The following is a 25,583-nucleotide window of genomic DNA, read 5'->3' as shown; positions in this document are numbered from 1 at the left end:
CCCAGATCACGTCACACCTCGAGAAACAAAACAACCGCACGCCCTAGGAAGACCGGCCGAGTCCCATTATTGAAGACTCATCGGACATAACTCACGCGTCTGCCCTTGAGCCTGGGGGGCAAGTGTACCGGTACGGGGGAGAGATCGGGACCCACCCGGCTGCCCGATGCCGTGTCAGCCTGACTGAGACCATGAGAACCTGACCAAAACCTTTGAAGACTTGGCCGACCGGCCGGGGGGCCGAAACCTTTGAAGATTTGGCCAACCGGCCGGGGCCGAAACCTTTGAAGACTTGGCCGAACGGCCGGAGCAGAAACCTTTGAAGACTTGTGCCGAGAGGCCGAAGCCTTTGAAGACTTGTGCCGAGAGGCCGAAGCCTTTGAAGACTTATGCTGAGAGGCCGAGGCCTTAGAAGGCTTGGCCGAAACCGCCAAAGACCACAGGAATTTGGCCGATGGCCGAACCCCATTACAATTAACGCTCAGACCGAGATCAGTGAAGCTAATCCATCATCAAGAATTAGGTAATGCAACCCTAAGCGGTATCCACCTCGATAAACGGGCCCAACAAGGTAGGCCCACTAGAATAATATAAATAGCACGCATTTCAAGGAGTAAGGTATGTCATTATTACTGTTCACCTACCTGAGAGCTAACCACCCGCTTTACTGACTTGAGCGTCGGAGTGCCTTCGCAGGTACCCCCACCATCCGGTGTTCACCCGGCGACCGAGTCCCGAGTGCCGAAAGATAAGCAGAAGGAAGAGAAGGATCCCAGTTCATCACTCAACCACCTGCCCGACCGAAGGAAGGAGAAGAAGACTTCAACAGTTCTCTAGGTCCCATCTCCCTAGCAGGAACAAAGTTTTTCAAATTTTTTACCATAATATAATACATGGTATTGAAAATATTATAATAACTTTTAAAATTGGCTAAAGTATGTCACTAATTATGAGAATTTTATTTATTTATTTATTTATATTATTTAATTATGTTATAATGTTTTAAGCTAATGTTGTAATTAAAAAAATTCTTTATAATTTTATTCTATGTTATATAAAATACTTTCATCTTTACACCTATCAAAAAAATTTCACAAAGCACAAGTCAATATTAAAGATCTCTTGAAAGACGTGCTAAAGCTATTTAGGTCAATGCACATTTTAACACATCTCATATAAACTCTAGAAATGTTATTTGTCTCGTTTGGTCAAAGACTTTCAATTTTGTTGAAAGCTCTATGATCGAGACCTAATAAATCATGTCAACTAATATGCATGTGCCACCTTATGTCGTTTGGAGTAACCCATGTGCTTCTCCCACTAACTTCTCAAATCAAGGAACAAACCATGCATCTTTTTCTTAATTCATGTGACATGTTTAGTTAAAAATTAACTTAAGTACTAATCATAGGATTAGTTAGTCTTAATTAGTTTTATGAATGTACTTAGGATTCTAAACATTCAACACACAAGTGTCTTTTCTACATCCTAGGTCGTGACATATATCTATAAATAAGAGTCACTCACTTTTTGAAAATCACTTTTAAAGATTGAATGAAATTTCTCCTTATGAGTAATCTGAGAGTCTTGAGAGTTTTTTTTTTCTCTTGCTTTGATTTTTATCTTGAAAAACCTTTTCGAGTGGTGAATCCTCATGACAATTATCCTTTAAGAATTCTTTTGAAGGTGACATGTTCTATCAATCTCTTTTCTCAATCCATTTTTTATTTTCTTTTATTACTTGTTCTTTTTTCTATATGGGTTTTCACATGTCGCAAATTTGACTCACCATGAACACATGCTTTTGCAAGCTATGTGAGTTCTTTCATGGAGTTTTGAGTTTCCAAACACCTATTAAGTTGATCAAGATCCTATCATTCTTCATTCTTTTAAGCATCAGATCAAAAGGTAGACAATCTTGTAGGTTGTTGCAGGTAGAATAAATTGTTCTATATGGTGTAAGTTAGGTGGACCAAGTCACAATTGAATTGAGATACTTAGACTACTATATCTTAAGAAAAAGTTGTGCCCTAACTAGTAGTTATAACTTTTGGTCTAGTGGTAAGCTCTTGATCTAACAATTGGTATCAGAGCCAATGTCACAAGTTTAATTTCTAGGAGGGAAATTATTGAGGGGGAGATTGGTGCTAGTGACATCAATTGTCTCTGTCTCATGACGTAGGATAGATGAGTTAAGTCACAATTGATCTGTTGCACTTGGACTCTTGTGCTCTATGTAGAAAGATATAAACATTGACTAATAACTATAACTTTTGGTCTCGTGGTATATGTTCAATCTAACATAGATGTGCAATGTAACATCAGAGTCATCTACTATAATCCGTTGATCTCTAGCTCTTCATGTAACCCTCACTTCTTCATAAATTCTTTGTACTTGGGTCATGTGATGCTTAACTAAAGCGACTTAAGTTGATTCACATTTAACACTCATTAAATTTACCAAATTGATTTCTATCATCAAAATCTTGGATGACTTGTTTTTAATAATGTATACTTGCACCTAGTTCTCTATATCTTAACAAAATGACCTCATTTAGAATTTTACTCTTTAAAATCTACTAGAATTTTTTTTCTCACTTTTTTTAATAGCTAGCCCGTACACTTATAGGTATCAAAAAGATAATGTAACAAATAAACACATTAATGTTCTCTAATAAAAAAAATAATCTTATAGTTCAGGAAATAAAATTTTCAATAAATATTACATATAGATTAAATTAAACAATTCCATTAATAAAATAAAGTTGAAAAAAATAAAAATGAAGAGACTAAAGTCGCTAAGTAGAAAATGAAAAGTAGAAGTGGGGTTGAGAAGCGGTGTAGCGAAGTAACATGTCGCATCGGTTGTCCTCTTCAATATATGAATTGGTCATGGAAATTCCCAGATAGGGTCTCACCTCTCTCTATTCTCCGAATCAACCATAAACAAATCTCACGTTTTCAACGTCAAACACTCTTTCTTTTTCTTCACCACCCAACAAATCAAATTCTCTCTCTCTCCCTATAATGCTTCTTACTCAATCCTATGGAAATTGGCATACACTTTCTTTGACTATTTCTCCCTCTCTTCTTCCCAATTTTTTCTTTCCCAAACAAATCAGGTTGGTCGTTTCTTCTTCAATCTCAATTACCACCTTTAAAGATTTTTAAATTCTTTCATCTACTGATTTCTATGTTATCTCTTCTTTAGAAGTCTCTTTTAACTATTTTCTTGATGAATAAAATTGTCTGGTATTGGTCACGTAAGGTTCAAGGATTGTGCAATGCTTTAATGCTTCCTCAAGTTCCTTGTAGTTTCTTTAACTTAGACCCCGATCTTGGGTTTTACCATCCACTGTTGCTTCAACTGCAAAGTTTTTAAATTTGTATTAATTTACTGTTAGTTGATTCCTGCTCTTTTCGTTTTTATTTAATACTTGTTCAGATGAACTTCATCTGGCTTTAACATAATGAAAATCATCCTTATCTATTGACTTCTGCAAAGAAGCCTTAGATCTGGTTAGAATTTGTTGCTCTTTGTAGTTCTTTGGAAGATGCCCCGAATGCATTTTTCGAATTACTGTTTATTATATCGACACATATTGTGCAAGAGTGATGTTTTCCTATTGATTTTGTCTAGATTGGTTGTGCTTTTGTATTCTTTCTTTACAGGATTTTTGTTCATTTTTTTCTTTAGTTTATCCTTTTGTACTTGGTTTAATCGAAAAATTGGTCCTAGTTGCGCTATGAACTCTCATACGCGGGTCTTAGTTTGCTTTTTTGTTGAATGATTGCACATTTTCGGGTGCTCTTCTGGTTCATTTCATCAATAAAAGGAGTGCGTATGATTTCGGTTGAGTGAGAAACTCATGCTGGTGTTCTGTCTGCTAGGTTTGCTGCATTGCCACCATGTTAAAGCAAATTCTTAGCAAATTGCCTAAGAAGGTGCCAAAATCTGACACCTCAGATTCGGCCCAGAGTGATTCTGGGAGTGCTACTACTTTTGCAAATGTCTTTCAGTGTACAAATGTTGGGGTTGCCATTTCAAACAAATTAAATGCTGTTAAGCGGGTATCATCAGCGGTATTTCCAGCAAGCTTGAGTGCTGGAGTGGAAGCAGTTGATCCCCATGTATCTTTTAAAGATGTTTCAAATATACAGAAGCACAACCTGTTTATCAGTAAGTTGAATCTTTGCTGCAGTGTTTATAATATAAATTATCCTGATAAGAATTGCAAAGAGGAAGATGTTAAACACCAAACATTAGTAGAGCTTGTTGATTTTGTTTCTTCTGGATCTGCAAAGTTCACAGAACCATCAATAGCTGCAATGTGTAAAATGTGTGCAAGTAACTTGTTCAGGGTTTTCCCACCTAAGTTTCGTGCTAGTGCTAGTGGTGGAGAAACAGAAGATGAAGAGCTAATGTTTGATCCTTCCTGGTCTAACCTGAAAATTGTTTATGATCTACTCCTTCAATTCATAAATTATAATGCGCTTGATCTAAAGGTGGCAAAATTGCATATTGATAATGCTTTCATTGTTAGATTGCTTGACCTTTTTGATTCTGAGGACCCTAGAGAAAGAGATTGCCTGAAAACAATTCTGCATAGAATCTATGGGAAATTCATGGTACACAGGCCTTTCATACGGAAATGTGTCAGCGATATCATCTATCGTTTTGTTTTTGAGACGGAACGTCATAATGGAATTGCTGAGTTGCTGGAGATTTTTGGGAGTGTAATTTGTGGGTTTGCGTTGCCATTGAAGGAGGAGCACAAAATGTTTTTGTGTAGGGTTTTAATACCTTTACACAAACCTAAATCTGTTAGTAGTTATCATCAGCAGTTAACATATTGTGTTGTACAGTTCATTGATAAGGATCCAACACTGGCAAGCACGGTGATAACAGGGCTCCTGAAGTACTGGCCAGTAACAAATAGCCAAAAGGAGTTGATGTTCATAAGTGAGTTGGAAGAGATTTTGGATGCGACAATCATGACTGAATTTCAGAAGGTTATGGTCCCACTGTTCAGACGAATAGCTTGCTGTCTTAATAGCTATCATTACCAGGTAATTTCAGTTAATCTGCTGCTTTTTTAGCTTCATTTTCTTTTGAAAGAGTAAGCTTTTGTCGATTCAAAACTTAATACATATTCCTTTCACCTTATTGAGAGAACTTCCGCGTAAAATAGTAAGAAATTGGATTCTGCTTCTAAATACGATTATGTTGTGAATCCTTTTTTCTGGCTCTTTTGATATTAATTAGTTTTTCTGATATACTTGGATATATACATTGATGTAGCCTTGGTGTCATGCAATGCAATTTCTAGTTACAATTTACATGGTTTCAGAGCTGTGATGGGAATGTTGTGTTGGATGAGTGTACATATCAGACAAGATAGGATTAAGCGTAATGCATTAAATAGAAAAGTGTCTAGAAACAATCTCACCTTGGATGAATTGGACATGTCAAGTGTGTGGAAGAAACTGTAGAAGCAAACTACTGGAAAAATCCTTTAAGAAGGGTTTAGAGATCAATGACTTCTTCTATAAACGTGATATATACAATGGTTTGTTTGATCGATGCAACCGATTCCACCTTTCAGTAAAAGACTAGATTGTTGCATTGTTTTGGTGATGATAACTGTGATGAAACACTGTCTGGCCATATATTCTTCAACAAACTTTTTCTGATACCCTCTTTATTATTAGTTAAAATTTATCATAAATTACAAAAATCATGAATGGATCTCATTGAATACGGAGTGAGATCTAGACAACACAGTTTTTTTATTTTCAATAAAATTTTCAACCTTAATAAAAGTGTATTAGAGGGCATGTTATTAGTATTTCTATTATGAAGAACATCTATAAGTGTACTTATTCACATATTTGTTCAGGTGGCTGAACGTGCTCATTTGCTATGGAACAACGAACACATCTTCGATATTGTCTCCCAAAACCGGCAGGTGATTCTGCCTCTTGTGTTCACAGCACTTGTGCATAACACCCAATATCACTGGAACCGAGCAGTGCTCAACCACACCGAGAACATGAGGAAGATGCTGTCTCAGATGGATGAGGAACTGGTGTTTGCCTGCCAACATAAGTTGGAGGAGGAAGATTCAAGGTCAAGCGCCGCAGCTGAGCGGCGAAGAGTAACATGGGAGCGTCTTGAAGCTGCTGCCATTGCCAATGTCCAACCTATAGCTGTAGTGGGTGATGTTTTAGCATCTCCTGCATGTTCTGTGGCATGCTAGTTAACAATGCTAGTGTGAATGTTCGAATTACTTAGCAACATGGTTCTTGCGTTTTGCCATGTTTTAAGATGCATTTGCAATGCCATTTAGGTTTGTAAATCCTAAATCCTAGAGGTTTGGCTTCAAAATTGTTTAGAGCGTGTTGCTTGTGTTGTGGGAATTGAAGGGTATTTGTTGGTGGTGTCGGTGCAGTCACGCATGCAATTATTTGCTGTGTCAGCACCACCCACTTCTTACTACCTAATGACCTGGCTGGCCCCCACTTTTATTATGCAGTGAGGAAGACGTTGTACCAGAATCGATGTGGTGCCATACGCTAAAGCTATGTATGTAGATGTCTGTATAATACAGCCTTTCTACTGGAGATACCAAATCAAACATACGTATGTGCTGTGTTCCATTCTATCGTTTTGGGAAAACTAGTAACCGTACTGTAGATGATTTTCTTAGTTTGATTTTCATGTATGGTAGGAATTTTGTAGTGTGGACGAATTAGAAAAAAAATGTTTCAGATATAGTTTCTAGAGTAATAATTTTGAAAGTTAATATTTTCATTATAATTCTACTTCTCGATCCTTTTTCTCTGATGCCCTCTTCATAATCTCGTATGTAAAGGATGCATGGTAATCTTATCAGAGAACTATGAAGATGCTCATAATAGATTTCTAGAAAGATACTAGTTACGAACAATCTGTTTTAAAAAATCGCCACTATCGTTATTTGAGATTCTTTCGTACAACTGGATTTTTATTTATTGGACACAACAAATCCTCTAAAGGAAAACATTGTATACACAAGACCTCTTTTTAGGAAAACATTCTATACACAAGACCTGAGAATGATGATAATAGACTATTAGAAAGATACTAGTTATTGACAATTTGTTCTAAAAAAATTGTTTTTGATGAAGCAACTCATCCATGCTATATCAACTATGAAAAATAGGAAATCACAACAAGAGAAAGTTGAATTGTGTTAATTTAAATTTAAATTTTTTCCGCAAATATCCTTTAAAAGATGATGTTCAAATGATATTTCAATCAGATGGTTACTCTATCGTCTAATGTACTATGTTTGACACAACAAGCTAATTTCAATTGATGTTTTTAATATCTTTGACTAATAATCAAATTGTGATTCTTGTGTATGCTAGATTACACCTAATGCAAGTTTGACCTACACTAATTTGTTAAAAAACGAATTTTGAAAGATAATTTTTTTCATAAATATTTTTCTACAGGTTTTGTTCGTATCTTCAACATCTCATAAATTATGGTAAGACAAACTTATTTGGAAGGTTGTTTTATCCTTAGATATTTTAGTCTAACTAGTCATATCAAAAGCAGATTTTACATCTCAAATGAATGACTTGATTAACATATTTTACTGTGTTTCTTTATTGAGTGATCAATTCATATTTCTTGTGTTTGACCAATCAATACAAATGCAAATCAAATACTTAGTTTTAACATGCTTTGATAAAAAAACTTAGATTTGTATTCTCACAATAACTCTCATTCTTGAGTTAGTGTAGATGATTATAACATGCAAAATGAAGGAGACAAGGAAGAGAGAAAATACTCATAATAATTTATCCTGGTTTGTTTGTTGCAATAGACTACATCCAATTCGTGACTAACAAACCAAGTTCAACCAGACAGGCTAATTCTGTGAAGTAAACTAGAGTATTTTTAGGTCTCGTAGTCACTCTTGGCTAATCCCTTAAGTATTTTTTCCCAGACCACTATTATCTTAATGAGTATTCTTTCCTAAGTCACTTCTGGCTCAACCAGTATTCTTTCAAAGTCACTCATGGCTCAACGAGTATTCTTTCAAAGTCACTCATGGCTCAACAAGTATTCTTTCCCTAGCCACTACTGGCTCAATGAGTATTCTTTCCCAAATCACTTCTGACTCAATGAGTATTCTTTCCCAAATCTCAGTAGCAATTTGGCATGGTATATCTCCAACTCTCTCTCTTCTTCTTGATGGCGTTGAACAACTTCAATTATTCTGATGATTTTTCTTCATCAAGCTTAAAAAACTTGATGTATTTAATGCATTTTGTCCTTTTAGAGAGAGAGAGAGAGAGAGAGAGAGAGAGAGAGAGAGAGAGAGAGAGAGAGAGAGAGAGAGATTGAAGGTGAATAACAAAAACAAGGCAAGCTAAGCAATTCAAGTTAATCAAGTGATCTTCTAATCTAGTTGTTAGAGAGTGTAATCTATTGGATTGAGTGTTATTGTAATTCTTCATAAAAATGAACCTAATTTATTATTATTAAAAGGAAATAATTTAAAAACTGAAAATGAAGCATATGGAAAACACATTCACTTTAGAATAAAGTTATAAATGTATGTACAAAATATGTGTCATCATGGTTGCAGTTCAAACAATACTCAGTGAGATAGTCATAAGTGATTGTTGTCTAAACAATACTGTGTATTATCTAGGAGTGGCTGAGATCTGAATAATACTCAGGTTTCTTTTTGTTAGGAGTAGTTAAGTATTCAAACAATAATTGTACTTTTTATTGAACATGATGCTTTGATGTCTCCAAATCCAAGTGGATTGCTTGAAGACCCTGTTGCTGGTTGAGTGTGTGTGTCTTGTGTAGTTTAAATTTGTTAATCCACTCAAAGTTTGATCCAAGTTTGGTTGATTCAAGTTCTTTTGAAAAAGAGATGTTTTCTAAAGACAGTGGAAAATCAACCTGTTGAAATTTCAATTCAATCGGTTGCTTTACACTTAGAGTATTTTGAAAAGAATTTGAAAAGGCTTGAATTTGGTTGACTTTGCTGTCAAGACAATTCAACCGATTGTTTCGTGTTTTCAATTGGTTAATTTTTTGAAAATCTTAATAGAATTCCGTTGATTTTGAAGTTGATTTAATCTGTTTTAATTGATTTAAAATTGTTTTGACCCTTGCATTAAATGCTTTTAACAACTGTTTGGAGTATAAATAAGTAGTTATACGCTCCTGGTTGTTATTGATTCAAGATAACACTTTCAAATCAATTTTTCTGAGATTGCTTCAAGCTTTTGATATTTTCTAAGAGTGGAATAGGATTGTGATGTATCAAGTTTGTTTTTATCTTTGATCATTCCCAGGTGTATTTCGTTCTCTTTCATTTGATTATTGTATTTCTGTAAAAGACTAGTGTAGTGCATATTCAAAAGATGTTCTGAAATCTGTGGTGTTTTGCCAAAGGTGGTGTGTGTTCTTGAAGGGTTCAAGATCACCACTTTGGTGTGTGTTGTGTAATCAAAGTTTTTGATTGCCTAGTGAATTCTCAGTGGTTAGCTGAGGATTGGATGTAGCATTTGGTTAAGAGTGAACCAGTATAAATATCTTGTGTGAATCTTTCTATCTCTTTTAAAACTGTTTTTGCTTTGTTTTTAACACTGTTGATAAAAACAACCTATTATTTCGCAAAAACAACCGGTTGATTTTCTGGAATCACATTAAAAACAGTTTTGAAATTGGCTGAATAGATTTATACTTCATTGATTCCTCATTGGCTTTCAATCTACCTTCAACATTTGCGAAAATCTTTCATAAACAATTCAGCCCCCCCCACACACACTTGTTTAAGGCCTACATTTCTAACAATTGGCATCAAGAGACACGTTCTTGAAAGTCATTCAAGTTTTCGATCCTAAAATCTTTTTATGACTGAAAAACTACCCTTTGGGGAGGATGCTTCAATTAACAAGCTACCTCTGTTTTGTGGTTTGAATTATCAGTTTTGGAAGGTAAGAATGAAGATCTTTGTGGAATCAATTGATAGAAGAATTTGGGATGCCATTGAAAATGGACCTTTTATTCCAAAAGATGAAAAAGATAATGTTTCTACTGTAAAACCTTGGTCCCAATGGACTGAGTCTGAAAGCAAAAAGGCGAAGTTTGATTGCATTGCTAAGAACATCATAACATCTGCTCTAAATTCTGATGAGTTTTTCAGGGTATCACAATGTGCTTCAGCAAAAGAAATATGGAATATTCTTGAAGTTATTCATGAAGGAACCAATAATGTAAAGAGAGCAAGAAAGCATGCTCTAATCCAAGAGTATGAGATGTTCAAAATGAAAAAAGGGGAGACCATTGCTGATGTTCAAAAGAGGTTCACTCACATTGTCAACCATCTAATTATCCTTGAAAGGGAGGAACTCAATATCAAGATCCTCGAGTGTTTAGACAGATCTTGGTAGCCCAAAGTCACAGGCATATCTGAATCCAAATATTTGACTACCAACAACTTCCTTGTTTGGAAAGCTTAGGGAACATGAATTGGAGATGAATAGGCTAAATGATCAAGAGCATGAAGAGAAGCATGTCAGAAGCATTGCTAGGTTGCTGGTCACAAAGATTGTCAAAAATCAAGTGAGAACAGTGATGGAGAAGCTTTTAGCTTGCTGACCAGGAAATTCAACAAGTTCTTGAAGAAAAACAACATCAAGAATCAATCCTCCAACAAGTATAACAACAAGAAACTCAATGATTTTAATACTAACAATTATACCTGCTTTGGATGTGGTAAACAGGGCCATATTGGTTTATGTAGATGATGTAATTGTGACTAGAAATGATAGGAAGAAATAAATCACCACTTGAATTTGGAAAACTAAAGATAATATTCTAAGGTTGAGGACTTACCTCTTATTCACAAATGGAGTCAAAACTCACGACCAATTCTTATTCAATTGCTAGTTATGTTACAATGAAGAGCTCACATACTTATATAAGCATGGTCATGGAAGATGAAACACTTAAGGCTTGCTTGGTGTTCTATCCCTTCTAAACAAGGCCTTCACAAGAAGATGAAGAGTTTATGCCTTATTTGGTTGGTTCTCCCATGTTGTCAACCAAGGTCCTTATTTTTGTGTGTTATCCTTATAACCAAACTACTTGTCTTCTATTTCTATTTTAAAGAAACAAAATATATCTTTTCTATATTTTTACTTACAAGGATATTACACTAATCATTTAAATTTATAATATCTTTTTCAAACTTCTTATACGTTCCCTTTGTACATATACCTTTATATTCTTGAAAAATGCTTTGTAAGCTCTTATTCTTCATATCTTTTCTCTTTCATCTTTTGTATTTAGTTGTTCTTGTTTTTTCCTTGAGTTATAAATCTAAACTCTAAAACCGAGAGGCTTACAAGGCCATACAAGAACATTTAAGCATTTTAACTAACTAAATCACTTATTCTTTATTCATATGAATTAATCATTCAAAAGGCTTCAATCTAATGGGTTAGTTTTGTTCTTAAACCTTGTTTAAATGTTTCTACCAATTGGTTTTGGATCTAAACTCTTTTGTTATGAGTTTTTGAATGTTCATTTGTTATAAGTTATGTTTGATAAATCTTACTTTCCTTTGATCATAATATGAACCTTATCAACCACTAAAGCATAATACATTTCAATGATTTAAGTGATGAAGGAAGCATTGTGGCTGCAAGGTCTAGCTAGAGAGTTCAGGGTGCAAGAGTAGGTAGTCACTGTTTATTATCACAACAACAATCTTACATATTTAGCAAAGAACAAAGTCTATCATGAAATAACAAAACACATTAACATTAATTTTTACTTCATAAAGGTCTCAATAGTCATAATCTCTCTAATATGATTACAAAGGTTCTACTAGCAAGCGTGTTCTTTCATTGCTAGAATTTGATCTACTTGCTTGGTGATTAAGCCTATAATGGACTCAGTGGCAAGGAAGTGAGTCTTGTTATTGAACCAATGTAGAGATTTGTGAAGATTGGTTCAGTAAAAATCTTGTCAAGATTCTTAGACCATCTAGCTTCATCAAATTGTTCAGTAAAAGATATTGTCTTCTAGATCTATGGTGAACAATCTCAATAGAGTGTCTAATCTATTAGCTTCTATTGAGACTAATGATGTTTAAAACAACTACCTTAGTGACGTTTTATATTAGTGTGAAAAACAACGTTCACGTGCCTTCTCCTATATAGACATGTTTATGAAAGTTAGTTATGATGGTTATTATTATTATTATTATTTTTATGGTTATTATTATTATTATTTTATTTTATTTTGATGGTTATGTTATTATATTTAGGAATCTATAATGACAATAAGTTGAGTGAGAATTCATTATAAAAGAGAAATTGTGTTATAATATCTATGATGATGAATTCTTTCATGAACATAAATTAAAATTCATTAACACTTTAATTAAATTAAAATACTTTCGTGCATGGCTCATTTCTTGTTTATCTTTTTTCCAGTTATGTTTGCGACATCATCTTTGTTATCGATTTGTGATTAGAGATTATATTTGGTAGATGGTCTTCCATTTGGGTTTATTCTACTACACCATCCATAAATAAATCCATCCATTTTAAAATATAAAAAATTGTATTGAAAGAAATTCATGCATTTCATTGTGGTTAGTTAATGATTCATCTATTATTTCTTAAAATTTAATAGATCTTTTGATCATTGCTAATGAATTTAAATTAATCCGACTTTTTTTCTTAAATTTTCCTTTTCAAAACTACATTTTAAATAAAATATTTTCAAATTTTTAAAATATAATTATTTTTAATTTTAAAATATATTTTTTAGTTTCTTAAAAATACTAATTTTATGGATGAATTATCCGTCTATGAAAAAATAATGGATGGATTGAAATAAATTTTATAAAATTGACCAGATTTTAAATTAAAATTTTAATGGATCAAAATAATTTAATGAAGTTTACATATCCAATCCATTAATTTCGAAATAGAAGTTATTCGAACCACCCTTTTGTCAGCGCTAACAATATAAGCCCTACATCTAGAAGAATGAAATAGTGGCTTAAGTTTTAAGATTGCAACTAACTACGTCATTTTATCTGTTTTGTTCTAGCGACAACCTTTGAACCATGGCTAAATTTCCAAGAACTTAATAATCTGTTTATTTTGTGTTGGTGAAAAAAATTCTATAATAAGCGAATTATATCTTCATTCTACAGTTTCTTTATGTTGCACATTTCTCTTTACTAATGCACCATGGACCTATAATGCAAGTATACAAGGGAATTCGGTCGGGTTGGAGATGAGAAAATCAGCGAGGCTATGGAAAAAAGGAATGAAATACCCAAGAAACTATACACGTAACAAAGAAAGCCCAAAGGTTTATCACCTTTTTTTCAAGATTCATCACCTTGAAAACTGATCACAATGCTATAGTTGGTTCGGTCATTCGATTCTGCCACGGAACCGATACCATTATGAACCACGGTTTTCATCTTCATAAGAAACAAAAAGGAACAAATATTTTAGTTAACCATATCTTCATCTCCCCCTTCCTCTTCCCCTTCCTCTCCCCCTTCCTCTTCCCCTTCCCCTTCCTCTTCCTCCTTGTGCCATTTGATGGCTGCTGTCAGAATCCCTTTCATATGTGAACATACTTATCCTAATATCCTGTGCCTTGGCTTCATAAGTACCCAAACCCAATCCTACCTAAACAAGTCAAGTCATATAAGATAATAAGACATTGGACCAAGTATTATAAGTGATGAAGAAAATAAAACAACACAACATAATTCATAAATATTACTAAAAGAGTAAGGTACTGACCCGAGAATCCTCAAGGTTTAGTTGATTTTGAAGGTGCCTAGCAAAATCCTCATCATGACTAATGTATCGATCCTTTTCTATATTAGTAAGCTTTGTCTGCGCCTTTCTGTTTTCATATTCTTCCAGAGTGAATACAACTGGATCATCTTCTTTCCCCTTGCCCCTATGTTTCCAACCCCTACCACGTCGATCATTCTGACTTGGTTGATTCAGCTTCTGAAGTAATTTTTGGGCAGCTGCTTGATTTTGCACAGGAACAGATTCCACAACTGTAAACAGGTCAAACATCAATATCACACTAATTCCATTTGAGAGAAAGAGCATTCAATAATTAATAAAAATGGTTCGGGCAAAAAGGGCATGGATTTGATTCCTATTTTATATGCATATGTAACTTAATTGTCAGTTCATTCCCAAAGAGATGCAGAAAGTCTGATTGTTCATATCAATTAAAACATCCAACCTATGAGGCAGTTTTTTCCAGGGCACCTGTCACCTGGCAAGCAAAAGCCATTTCAACCAACTAAAAATAATAAGTGAAAAAAGAATATCTTCCAGAAAGACATTTTCCTGTTGTGGACTCATTTTCAGATGCACCTCAAGATGATCACACACACATATACCAAAAGCACTTAGAACAAAAATATAAAACAAAGAAAGCACCTTCTTTTGGCCTTGTGCCTGAACTACTAGCCTTGTCTTGAGCTCTTTGTTGAGGTAGATTGGATTCTTGATTTGCATCCAAAATATCTGCCTTCTGATTGGGGCCTTGCTGGATATCAGTTGGTCTCGTCTCAGTTGTACCAAGCATAGCAATTGGTTTACGATTTCTACTAGAGTTATAATCTGCAATACCTGTTTGTCTCTTCTCAGCTTCACCAACATCAGCAATTGGCTTATGACTTCTACTAGAGTTATAATCTGTAATACCTGTAGGAGAACACTGCTTTTGTCAATTCCATGCAAACTATCATGAATTCTGAACAAACAGAACATTTGGTGTTTGAAGGTGTATTGTTAGAAGTTAGAACACACATAAAATATCCATATTTGTTCCAGAAATCGTTAAGGCTAGTAGATTTCACTAACTTCCCTTGAGATTACTGAATCCTGCAAATTGGCCATTAGTTTTTTCCCTTCCCGGTTAATTTCAAGGGAATGGAAATGGTATAAAAGGGAATCTCTTTTCTCTGTATAAACTGGTCTGATAAATTTTAATAGGAGGTATCAGTATTACAAAAGCTAACAATGTGATGGTGTAACATTAAAAATTTGAAGAGTTGCTTCCATGAGATTTGACAAATATTGGAGGTCAATGTAATTTACTCCATCAAGCAGTCCTTGCAAATAATACGTCAAAAACAAAAATATCCTTAAGAGGAGGCAGGATGAACATGAATGATCATCATCCATATAACAATTTACTTATTTATCAATTCCAATTCTGTGAAAATAGCAAGAATCGCTTGATTATGAACAATAATGACAAAAAAAAATCACAATCAATGTTGAAGAGACAGTGCACATAATACAAAATAAAAGGGAAAGAATGACAAAAAATGTTCCTTTTGACCTGAGTAAGATCCAACCTGCAGCTTCACAAACTGTGGAGGACCACCTGTATCACGATTCTCTAGCTTTTTTAAAGATGATCGGGAGAATCCTGAATATTTTTTATTCATCTCCCATTCATCGTAGAGTGATTGAACAACACCTCCTAATACAGTCAATACTTTAGGATTTAAGCAAACAATTCCACTGCGAACTACAACTTTATTTTCCAAACGGATCTGTCCAATGGGAACACAACAACAGTATCATAAAAGGTAAAACTGATTTGAAATTGACACATACAATACAAATATAGATTCAAGAATAAACACATAACATAAGAGAGAACCAATAGATCACATAATCACTAAGGTACAAACATGTCACAAACAATGTAACATAAAGCCAGATCACCAATCAAGACAGATTAATGATGATAAACAGAATATAACAATTGTATCAATCAATGTTCCAAACATACAGCAATTCAGCTCCACGTGTAAATGAAGGGTTTTAGAGTTGTCCATACTCATACATCAATACTCCCCATATACTTCTGGCGACATATCTGAAAGTACCCAATTTTCTTATATATATTTTTTAAGAAAAAACTGAAGGAATAAATTAGGGATACAGGTCGGTCAGCTACGTATCAAAGTATCCAATTTTATAAATATATATATATATATGTGTGTGTGTGTGTGTGTATATTATATATAGATATAGACACACTTGAGAGTGAAAATATGAGAAAGAATGCCTAGGAGAGATTGATACATCCCAGCAGATTCATGAATTTATAAGAGTCCATCTATCGAAGATAGAGAGAGAAGATCTGAAAAGACTACACGTAGGTGATAGATAGGTATCACCAAAAACAAGTTAAACTATTCTAAGAAGTTGACCTTTCTAACAATTCTAATACATATTTTAAGGATGACATATTTTCCACGAGCTAAAGACAAAATTTTATGAAGAATTCACTAATTTATCATCTTGTGCGAGTGAATTTGTTCTTTTGATCTAATTGATGACGATGGACATTAAATCAAAAAACTTGATGGATGATGCATGCATCTTCTACCACTCAACTCCAAAAGTGCAGCTATGTTCCCCAAGAGGAATTGGGGGTAGTTATGAACTAAAGCAAAACTATCCATGTCTTCCTTTCCAATAGTTATGAATTAATAAGAAATGATCAATGTCCATTTCTTTACCAATATTCTGCATCTATACTTTGCAGCAATGTTTCCTAATATCCATAGCACTAAATTTAAAAAATTTCCTGTATTCCTAGGTGTATGTCGTACCATGTTTCCAGGCTTCATGTGTTCGCAATATCTCATTATATCAAAGAACAGGGTTTCCCCATTTATAACATTGATATAAATCAATGTAATTTAAAAGGTTTATTATAGACTATGCCATGCATTCGGTCAAAACTCACAATCATAAAGGTACATGCAGTTGCTGAAATACATAGCAAGAACGGCATTACCTTAGTACCCGGAACAACATTGTCAGGTATAGAAGGAACGTGAGAATATTCCACAGCAGTTATTTCGGAGTGACCATCAGTGAGACCCAATCTGAGAACTCTCCGACTACCTGAATTCCTCAAAAACTCATCCACGCTACTCTGAGATATATCCCTCACCGAAGTTATCTGCTAAAAGCCAACAAATTTTCAATTTGAAAATAAACAAATAAATAAAACGAGCCACAGCACCAATCCATAAGCTTACCAAGTTACCAAATCCTATCAGAAATGGAATTGCAACAAAAAAACAAATGAAAATGAAAAACACAAATTTCACCAGCCCTAGTTTTAATAGACGGAGGGTGAAGATATTGCCTGAAGAACTTTTGGGCCGTGAAGAGACGAAGCATTGCGCAGAAGAGAGGGTTGGGGTAAGGACTTGGCGCCAATAGATCGAAGGTCCGAATTGAGAAGCTCTGACTCGACACAACGTAGGAATTGAGAATGTTCATCGGCGAGTGCAGATTGAATGTGGATGATGGCCTTCAATTGATCAGTGTCTTCCAAACACCAACCTCTTTGTGTTAGGGTTTCCAACACCATTCCTGAATTGCAACCTCTCCAATTCTCCTCCATCCGCCAAGTGTGTTCTACTTCCACTCTGCCCGCAACGCTACGCAAAACCTTAACGCCAATGTTATCGGAGTCAGGCCCGTACATTCAATGTTCAAACTGCTCCAAAGGAGAGAGAAACTTAGTTAATGATTTAGGGTTTAAAATAAATAAGTCACATTTATCTCATGAATATGGCTCACGTTGTACCTTGTATTAATGATGTTATCTAAAATGACATTGGACTTTCTACAAAATACATATTCCTTAATGTTCTTTTGCAATGAACAAAAATACATACTATTATCGAGTGTCACATAGTATGAACTAAAAATAACTTTTTTTAGAATTTAAAACCAAATAACTTCTTTTTAGACATTTCAAAACAGATTCATTATATTACAATGATTAACTTTTTTAAAATTTATACTCTAATAATAATATTTTTTATTATTGCTATAAGAATAGACACCACCACCACCATTAATCTCCTTATGGTCACTACTTTACTGTAAAGGATACCATGAGACGAAAGAACGAGCCCATAATAATTTGTTCATCTAAATATAAATATCAAATTTCATTTTAAATTTACAACATACATTTTTAGAATAATTCAAATATTATATATTAAATTAGAATAAATTGTATTACTTACATTAGGAGAAAATGTGTCATTCAAATCACTTAGTTGAATTTCTAAAAACATGGAAGTTAAATTTGGAGATTCTTCAAGAGAACTTGCTCTTCCTGTAATAATAATCTGAATAAAGTTAATTGTTGCCACAAAATCAAAAATACGTTTCACATTTTGCACCCTTGATGATGCCTTGGTGGATCTGAATCAAACAATGTTTTATTAGTGTAAATTCCTCTACTCATAAGAAATCTAAAACAGGACTATTTTGGTGATTAGGAATGAAATACGTGTAGAACAGCTTTTATTTTTCAGATGGAATTGGCTACATGAATCAAACCACCTAGTTTCGCATGTAGTTTTTCTTGCCTGTAGCGCTGTCTTCCATTTAATTTTCTTTCCTTAAAACTTTTACATATCTTCTGTACACATATTAAACCCACTTGAGACAAGTTTCTATTATCTTTTCTACAACAACCCCCCGAACTTGCTTTCTAATCCATTCATTCCTTAAAGTATCTTATCAGGTACATCCACTCATCTGATGCAACTTTCTCATCTCTGCTACATTGAGTTTATATCCCTTTAAAGTGTATATCGTAGCTCCTTTACATTCACACTTGGAAACCATCTGATGATAAATAACGAGACATAAGTTTTTTTCCTGAAGATGATTTTGCTAAAATGTTAGCCACCAAGATGTTGGCTCAGTACTGTACATAAGGGGAATATTTTGCTTAATGCATTTCAGATCCCAACAAATCCAATGTAACATATATCTCTTCGGTTTTAGGGTGTGATCTATCGCCAGCAATAAAATAATGTAGTTCTTGTCCAACTTGAATCCAGCTACACCCAGGAATCTTTCGTAGACCCTTTTCTTTCATGAATCTCCTTATATTTGACACTTCATCCCATTTTCCAACAGTTGCATATACATTTGAAAGAGCCACATAATTCCCTGAATTATGCGGATCCAGTTTCAACAACCATTTTGCTATATAATCAGCTAGTTCAATATCATGATTTTGTCCACACGCCGCAAGCAGAGATCCTAATATATGTTCATCAGGATGGCTTGGCATTGTAAAAATAGTCTCAAGAGCTTCATCTAACTGGCCATCTCCGGCCAAAAGTTTGATCAAACAACCATAATGTTCCTGACTCGGTGACATCTGGAGATCAGAGACCATATACTTGAAAATCTCGATGCCCTCCTTCACCAAACCCCCGTGGCTGCATGCTGACAGCACACTAGTAAGGGTTATATGATCTGGCACAATTCCTTTTTTTCCCAACTGTTTAAAAAGCGCAAGAGCTTCTCTAGCTTGACCATGAGATGCATATGCAGATATCATTGCATTGTACACAGGCAATTCCTTTGTAGAACACAAACTGAAAACATGCTTAGCATCATTCAAAGCTCCACATTTAGCATACATATCCATTATAGTGGTTGCGATATTAAGAGATTGAAACATATAATGCCTCATGATATACCCATGAATTGCCCTTCCATATTTCAATAATGCCATGCTGGTGCAAGCTGAGAGCGCACAAGTTATGCTCATGTTATTGGGACTGATTCCCATATCCTGCATCTCCCTGAAAACCATCATGGCATCATAACCAAGACCATTCTGAGCCAAACCAGACATCACCGTCGTCCACGTGATCAAATTAGGCGTAACACCAGAGGAGCACATTTCTGCAAACATGTTTCTAGCCTCAGCAACCTGACCATTCTTAAAGAAACCAAAAATCACAGAATTCCAAGAAACCACATTTGGAGGCACGCTCTCCAGCTGCAATTGAAAGAACAACTTCAAGGCCTCCCCACTCAGACCCTGCTCAGCACAAGCAGCCAACATCGTATTCCACAACACAATGTCCTTCTTTCTGGTAGAGCTGAAAATTCTTCTTGCACAATCCATCCTCCCACACTTCGCGTACATATCAATGATTCCACTCGAGACAACCACATCATACTCAAAATCATTCTTAACACAATATGCGTGTGCCTTCATGCCCAGTCCAGCATCTCTTGTATCAGCAGCAACAGCCAACAAAGAAGACAATGTCACACAGTCAAACCTCAAATTCTGTTCCCTCATAATACGACACATCTCAAGCGCCTTCCCAACCATCCCATACTGCACGTAACCCGACACAACCAAATTCCAGGCTACCACATCTCTCATCACCATGTCTCCAAAAACCACCTCGGCTTCCTCAACGAAACCAACCTTGAAATAGAAGTTCATAATTGAACTCCCCAAAACGTTATCCAACTCCAACCCTCTCACAACAGCAAGGCCATGCCCTTGTCGTCCTTCTCCAACGGCCTCCATATTCGCACATGCCGTAAAAAAACCCGACAAAGCAACGGGAGTTAGTTCTACTCCCTGCAACCTCATCTCCCGAAACATCCCAATCGCCTCCTCATTCATTCCGTTTTGCGCGTAGGTCACAATCATGGAGTTCCAAGCGACGTCGTTTCTCTCAGCCATTCCATCAAACACCCTCTCCGCATCCTCCAAAGCTCCACACTTCCCGTACATGTCCACAAGGCTAGTAGCAACATAAACACATTCACTGAACCCCATTGTCTTCACAACGAATGCGTGAACCCCTTTACCAAATCCAACCCACCGAAGAAACCCACAAGCCTTCAAAGCATTGGGGACAACGAAGTTGTCGGGTAAGAACCCCTGGTTCTGCATTTCGATGTAACTCAAAAGCGCTTCTTGGCAACGGCCCGTTCGCGTGTGCAACCCGATAATGGCGGCCCAGGAGAAGACGTTCTGGCTTTGCGAATCGCGGAAGAGGCGCGTTGCCACGTCGGATGCGCCGCATTTTGCGTAGAGAATGATTAGCTTGGATTCGACGAACTCGTTTTGGGAGAAGGAAGGACCTTTTTTTATGAGGTGGCCGTGGATTTGGCTGCCGAGCGGTAGGGCTCTCTCGTACACGCAGCCCTGAAGGATCGTTCCGTAAACGTCGGGTCCCGCCGGGAGGTTTCGCCATTGCATTTCAGAGAGGCAGTCTACGGCTTCGCGGATTCGGCCATCTTTGCAGAGCGAAGAGAAGTGGTTGTGAGAGAATTGCTTCGGCGTGAGGTTTGTGAGGGTTTGGGGTTTGGAATGAGGAAGATGGAGCGGAGGGTTGGGGACTGAGGGAGGGAGAAAAGCCATGCACGCATGGAGGTGACGGTGGTTGGAACTTGCAGTGGTGAACTGAGAATTTGAACGGCAGTGCTTGGCTCTGAACAGATAATTCAGCACATGCTACATCATCAACTCTAGTTACACAAATTTTATCCTTTAGTTTTTATTTATTTAAAATTCATTTATTCCCTTTGCATATTATTTTCTCCCTTATACATAATCTTTTTTATTTGTATTCTCTAAATGAAAGGTAAAGTATCTAACATAATAAATTAAAACTATTAATTGCAACAGTAACATAGAATTCTCATTGATTCAGATGTTCGATTATAGAAATAATTTGCAGGTCACAGTTAAATGGCACACAAAATAGCAATTTTACATTTATTGGCACAATGATTTCCGAGTACTGCAGCTTTGTTGAATGTGAACCACACTTGCAACTAAAACCATAATGATGGGAACTGTGGCGCCAGCGATGCCATAAATGGAAAAGAAATTTGAGGTAGTTCTGTTGAAATCACCATTATCAGAGTATGGAACTAGGACAGGGTCTCTGATGTAGTCATAAGAATAGAGAATTAGCCTTAGCAGTGTTAGTCCAACATAGTACATTTTCCTCAAAGGCTTAACTTTGCTTTGCCACACAGACTTCTTAAGAGCTTGAGGAACCAGAAAAAGATTTTGAGCCCAAAGCGCATGCATTAGCACTTGTTGAATCAACACGTCAGGCATAACAACAAAATCAATCCAATCTAGAGACCTTAAATTATTTCCGAGAAAAAACTCAATTCTCAGTATGCATGTTAGCACCAGAGACACAACAGTGTGAACCTTCAAAATCAATAAAACAGCATTCCTATTTTGTGGTAGGCGCTTTTCCTTGTTAGACCCATATACATTTATCCTTTTCTTAGCTTTTGACACCTTCTTGTACAGCCTTATGGTAAGAAGCAAGGCAACAAGAATCATTAGCCTTGTTATGATTTCTAAGGGATTCAGTATGTGTTCATAATAACCATGAGCATCGTGAGAAAATTCTCTGTAAGCTGAAGATTCCTTTGATTCCAAAAGGATCTCGGTATCCCTAAGCAACTCAGCACCAAAACCAAGAATCTGTTCAGCAACCATGACAAGAGACATGTGAGGAATGGAAGCCACGTTTCTGTTCATGTAACTTAGTTGGCTAAAGACGATTCCTGCAAGAGCACAGGAAATCAGTATCCTAAGAACTCTTTCAAAGCGTTTTCTGAAGGCGGCATAATGCTTTAAGTAGGGAATAATGTCTGTCTGAAAAGCTATAGCGTTAAAATGAAGAGGGTCATTTTTAGGCCTTTGACTAGAAATGGTCATTTCAACTGAAGGATTTTTCAGCCATCGTCCAGTTAAAGGAGGATACTGAACCTTAACATCAATTAGACAATCTATGCCGAGCTCAACATTGGTGCTCACATTTGAAACCATTCTGCAACCAATTAGATACATTTGACCAGCTAAAGGATCATATACACCTTCCAAGAATAAAGGTGACAAATGTTTATATTGCTTGATTGGAAACACTGAAGATCTTTCATTGAATATAAGATGCAATGAGATATCGAGAATTTCTGCAGTAGTGAATTTTTCAGTTCCTGTAGGTTTCCTTCGTCCATCATTTTTACTCAACCTGGGTACATATGGACTGAATAATGAACCTAAAGAAAACACCTCCATATGGATGAAGACCCTTGAGCTATGTTTGTCTAAACAATGCTTGCAAATTGTATATGCCTCAATATTGAGATTCTTGGAAAGAAAAAGTAGCTGAGCAAGTACATCTTGTTCGTCTTCCAAAGCTGGATACTTCAAGAATGATAAATGTTTGAGAAGTGTGAATTTTGACGGCTGATTTTTCCTTCTCATTGAAGTTGCTAGCTGGACCACCGAGTAATTATATGATAAATAAGAACCGCATGGACCAATACTCCTATGGAGAAACACAGGACGCGGCACATAATTAATCAGCAGAGGGAAGAACATGTTCGTTTCATTGCCAATTCTTGATATACTTCCCAGTATGAGACTTCTCTGCTTAATGGAGTACACTCGTGGAAAGTATAAGAATATCTGATAGTTACATTCTTCGGACACTGAAATAACTTCACCAGGACATCCTATCATGCATAGTTTCCCACTTGATGAATCCCATGTACCCTCCGCCAACAATGTAAGGTTGGAGAGGCCTGTTCTTTCTCTTGCAGTATCTTCTGGTATGGATGCAGGAAACACTCTCAGTGTTGCTGAAATTCTTGCATTTTTTATACTACGATTGTTAGTTTCCTCCACACATATTACATGCTGGAAGACAAGCCTGAAGTCTTCATGGTTCAATCTCCAGTGAGCCATGCCAAATTCTTTTCCTGGTTGGAGAGGGCTTAATTTGCTTAACTTGTAATTTGGGATAACGTTGAAAGGTTCTGAAATACTTTCAAGAGTCTTGCAAAACTCACAGCCACTGAATGTGAGTACACCATATTCTTCCCATTCCTCTTGAAAGAAGTGTTTATTATTATCATCACAAGATCTTGGCATTGATTCTGGACTAAACTGATAATTGGAATACCGATTCAACTGAGAAGAAATGTGAACATTATCAAAGTAATTCAAGGTTCCATGTTTGTTTAAACTTCTAATTTCACCCTTTATAGCCCTGCTAGTCAAATTGAATTTCTGAGGGTACCTGAGAAGAAGCAATATCTGATCATCTTGGAATAGACGTGATTGGTTGCTATAACCGGACCAATGACTATTGGATATATCCCAATATTCAACATGGGGTTCTGATATGGGTAAAGCTGCGTTCCCCAAAAGACACAACAAACGATCTCCCCCACTTTCAAAATAGACCCCTTCCAATACAACAGTGAGGATGGAGAAACCAGGCATCATGGTGAAATATGGTGGAGGATAGTAAACAGAAGGATAAATTGTAGTATTTCTAGATATGCCTATTGACAATATCCCTCCAACATTGACTGAAGCATTTTCTTTGTGGTGAACTATATTGATGTCCTCCATTTTAAATGAAGCAAGTTGTAATCTATCTGCTCCATGAGGGGACTGCAAATCACTCTCATCAAATGGCATCAATGGAAAACCGCCATTCTCCTGGTTCCAATCTCCATTACCGAAAGAGAGTTCTGTTTGAAGTGTGTAATCTCTATTGTCATCAGGAACTGATTGGTATGATGAAGTAACATATGGGTTACAATGCTTTTCTATTTCAGCTACACGATTGTATCTGTAGACTATTGAAGATTCCACTCCGAAATTCTTGTAAGCAGTCGACTGGGAAAGAAGCATAAGCAGTTGGAACAAAGTATAAAGGCTTAGACTTGCAGATTCGGCCATCATACTGGGAAAAATTAACCCCTAACTAGAACATTGGAAACATGGTAGAAGTGTATGACATAATAAAAAGACTAAAGCCAATTGGGTGACACAAAAAGGGAAAAATCAGAGGAATGATTATGAACTTGGCATGATCCCTGGTTGGTTAAAGAATAAAACAGGGACTTGTAATAATTGGATAGATGGTTAAAGGGAAGATAGATCCATAATAATGGAGAGGAGTTGACCTGAAAGAAGTTGCAGTTTCTCTTGGTTGAACTCAGCAAAGATGGGAGTGGTGATGCTTTTAAACAAAGCTCATAATCAAGGGTTGACCAATAGCATGTGTAACGTGGAGGAAAGTTCTTGCAAAATGGATTAAATTACGGATACCATTACTTTTAAATTACATATAACTGCATAATTATTTGAAAAATTATGTTTTTATTAAAGTCATGATATATTAATAACCAACAGTAAATTGCTCCCAATCTCATTACAACCTTTCAAAATTTCTCCATGGATCCACATTTTAATAAAAGATTATTTTTTTTTTTACATTTAACATGTGTAATCTGAAACAATTTACTAGTGGGTTGTGGGACTCTTTCTCAATCTCTTACTAATATACAATCAATTGGGAACTCTCTTCTAATAATATAATAATGATAAAGCTTAAGGATATGTTTGGAATGTTGAAGAAATGTGTGAAATTTTGGGAAATTAGATGTGTGAGAATTTAAGATAAAAGTGTGAAAAAAAGTGGATGTGTGAATAAAATTTATTGGAGTTAGTGAGAGATAAGATGAGTTCATGTAGGAATTTTAAATTTTGATGTAAGATTACAAAATTACCTTTGTCTTTAAAAATATTTAAATAATAAAATATGAGGTATTTTTGTGTACAT

The 25,583-nt window shown here is 35.7% G+C and overlaps 4 protein-coding genes across 5 annotated transcripts; 1 reads left to right on the top strand and 3 right to left on the bottom strand.

The window, feature by feature from the left end:
• The first annotated feature begins 2,797 nt into the window (after window positions 1-2,797).
• LOC137820598 (serine/threonine protein phosphatase 2A 57 kDa regulatory subunit B' kappa isoform) lies at window positions 2,798-6,663 on the top strand. The gene is made up of 3 exons (XM_068624759.2): window positions 2,798-3,122; window positions 3,892-5,070; window positions 5,901-6,663. Exons 2-3 carry the CDS (start codon window positions 3,910-3,912, stop codon window positions 6,258-6,260), a joined length of 1,521 nt encoding a protein of 506 aa, XP_068480860.1. The 5' UTR covers window positions 2,798-3,122; window positions 3,892-3,909; the 3' UTR covers window positions 6,261-6,663.
• A 6,707-nt stretch (window positions 6,664-13,370) lies between these two features.
• Window positions 13,371-17,694, bottom strand: LOC137821763 (tudor domain protein (DUF1767)). 2 transcript variants are annotated; one of them, XR_016515797.1, is made up of 6 exons: window positions 17,267-17,688; window positions 16,910-17,077; window positions 15,450-15,650; window positions 14,524-14,790; window positions 13,861-14,129; window positions 13,371-13,743 (listed from the first exon to the last, which is right to left on the bottom strand). XR_016515797.1 is itself a non-coding variant. In XM_068626509.2 (6 exons), exons 1-6 carry the CDS (start codon window positions 17,609-17,611, stop codon window positions 13,576-13,578), a joined length of 1,434 nt encoding a protein of 477 aa, XP_068482610.1. In that variant the 5' UTR covers window positions 17,612-17,694; the 3' UTR covers window positions 13,371-13,575. The 2 variants fall into 2 exon arrangements, 1 of the variants encoding a protein (XP_068482610.1); XM_068626509.2 differs by having other exon boundaries at window positions 15,434-15,650; window positions 17,267-17,694.
• A 586-nt stretch (window positions 17,695-18,280) lies between these two features.
• On the bottom strand, window positions 18,281-21,494 carry CRR21 (Tetratricopeptide repeat (TPR)-like superfamily protein). Its single transcript, XM_068626098.2, has one exon. The coding sequence runs from the start codon at window positions 21,332-21,334 to the stop codon at window positions 18,878-18,880; it is 2,457 nt and encodes an 818-aa protein (XP_068482199.1). The 5' UTR covers window positions 21,335-21,494; the 3' UTR covers window positions 18,281-18,877.
• Window positions 21,487-24,959, bottom strand: LOC137822383 (uncharacterized). The gene has a single exon (XM_068627270.2). It carries the CDS (start codon window positions 24,698-24,700, stop codon window positions 21,692-21,694), a length of 3,009 nt encoding a protein of 1,002 aa, XP_068483371.2. The 5' UTR covers window positions 24,701-24,959; the 3' UTR covers window positions 21,487-21,691.
• Between the last annotated feature and the right edge of the window lie 624 nt (window positions 24,960-25,583).

Source organism: Phaseolus vulgaris, chromosome 9, assembly GCF_051622355.1.
Source record: "Phaseolus vulgaris cultivar YP4 chromosome 9, ASM5162235v1, whole genome shotgun sequence".
NCBI classification, from domain to species: domain Eukaryota; kingdom Viridiplantae; phylum Streptophyta; class Magnoliopsida; order Fabales; family Fabaceae; genus Phaseolus; species Phaseolus vulgaris.
Note: the sequence above shows the minus strand (reverse complement) of the source record. Positions and strands in the feature narration are given on the sequence as shown.

Bases quoted from the DNA above. Each gene is read 5' to 3' on its own strand.
- LOC137820598 (XM_068624759.2), top strand. From the start codon at position 3,910: ATGTTAAAGCAAATTCTTAGCAAATTGCCTAAGAAGGTGCCAAAATCT. The intron at 5,071-5,900 runs GTAATTTCAGTT...ATATTTGTTCAG, and splicing joins TTAATAGCTATCATTACCAG to GTGGCTGAACGTGCTCATTT.
- LOC137821763 (XM_068626509.2), bottom strand. From the start codon at position 17,611: ATGTACGGGCCTGACTCCGATAACATTGGCGTTAAGGTTTTGCGTAGC. The intron at 17,078-17,266 runs GCAATATCTTCA...GGCTTTTAGCAG, and splicing joins ACGGCCCAAAAGTTCTTCAG to ATAACTTCGGTGAGGGATAT. The intron at 13,744-13,860 runs GTCAGTACCTTA...TGACTTGTTTAG, and splicing joins TAAACCTTGAGGATTCTCGG to GTAGGATTGGGTTTGGGTAC.
- CRR21 (XM_068626098.2), bottom strand. From the start codon at position 21,334: ATGGCTTTTCTCCCTCCCTCAGTCCCCAACCCTCCGCTCCATCTTCCT.
- LOC137822383 (XM_068627270.2), bottom strand. From the start codon at position 24,700: ATGATGGCCGAATCTGCAAGTCTAAGCCTTTATACTTTGTTCCAACTG.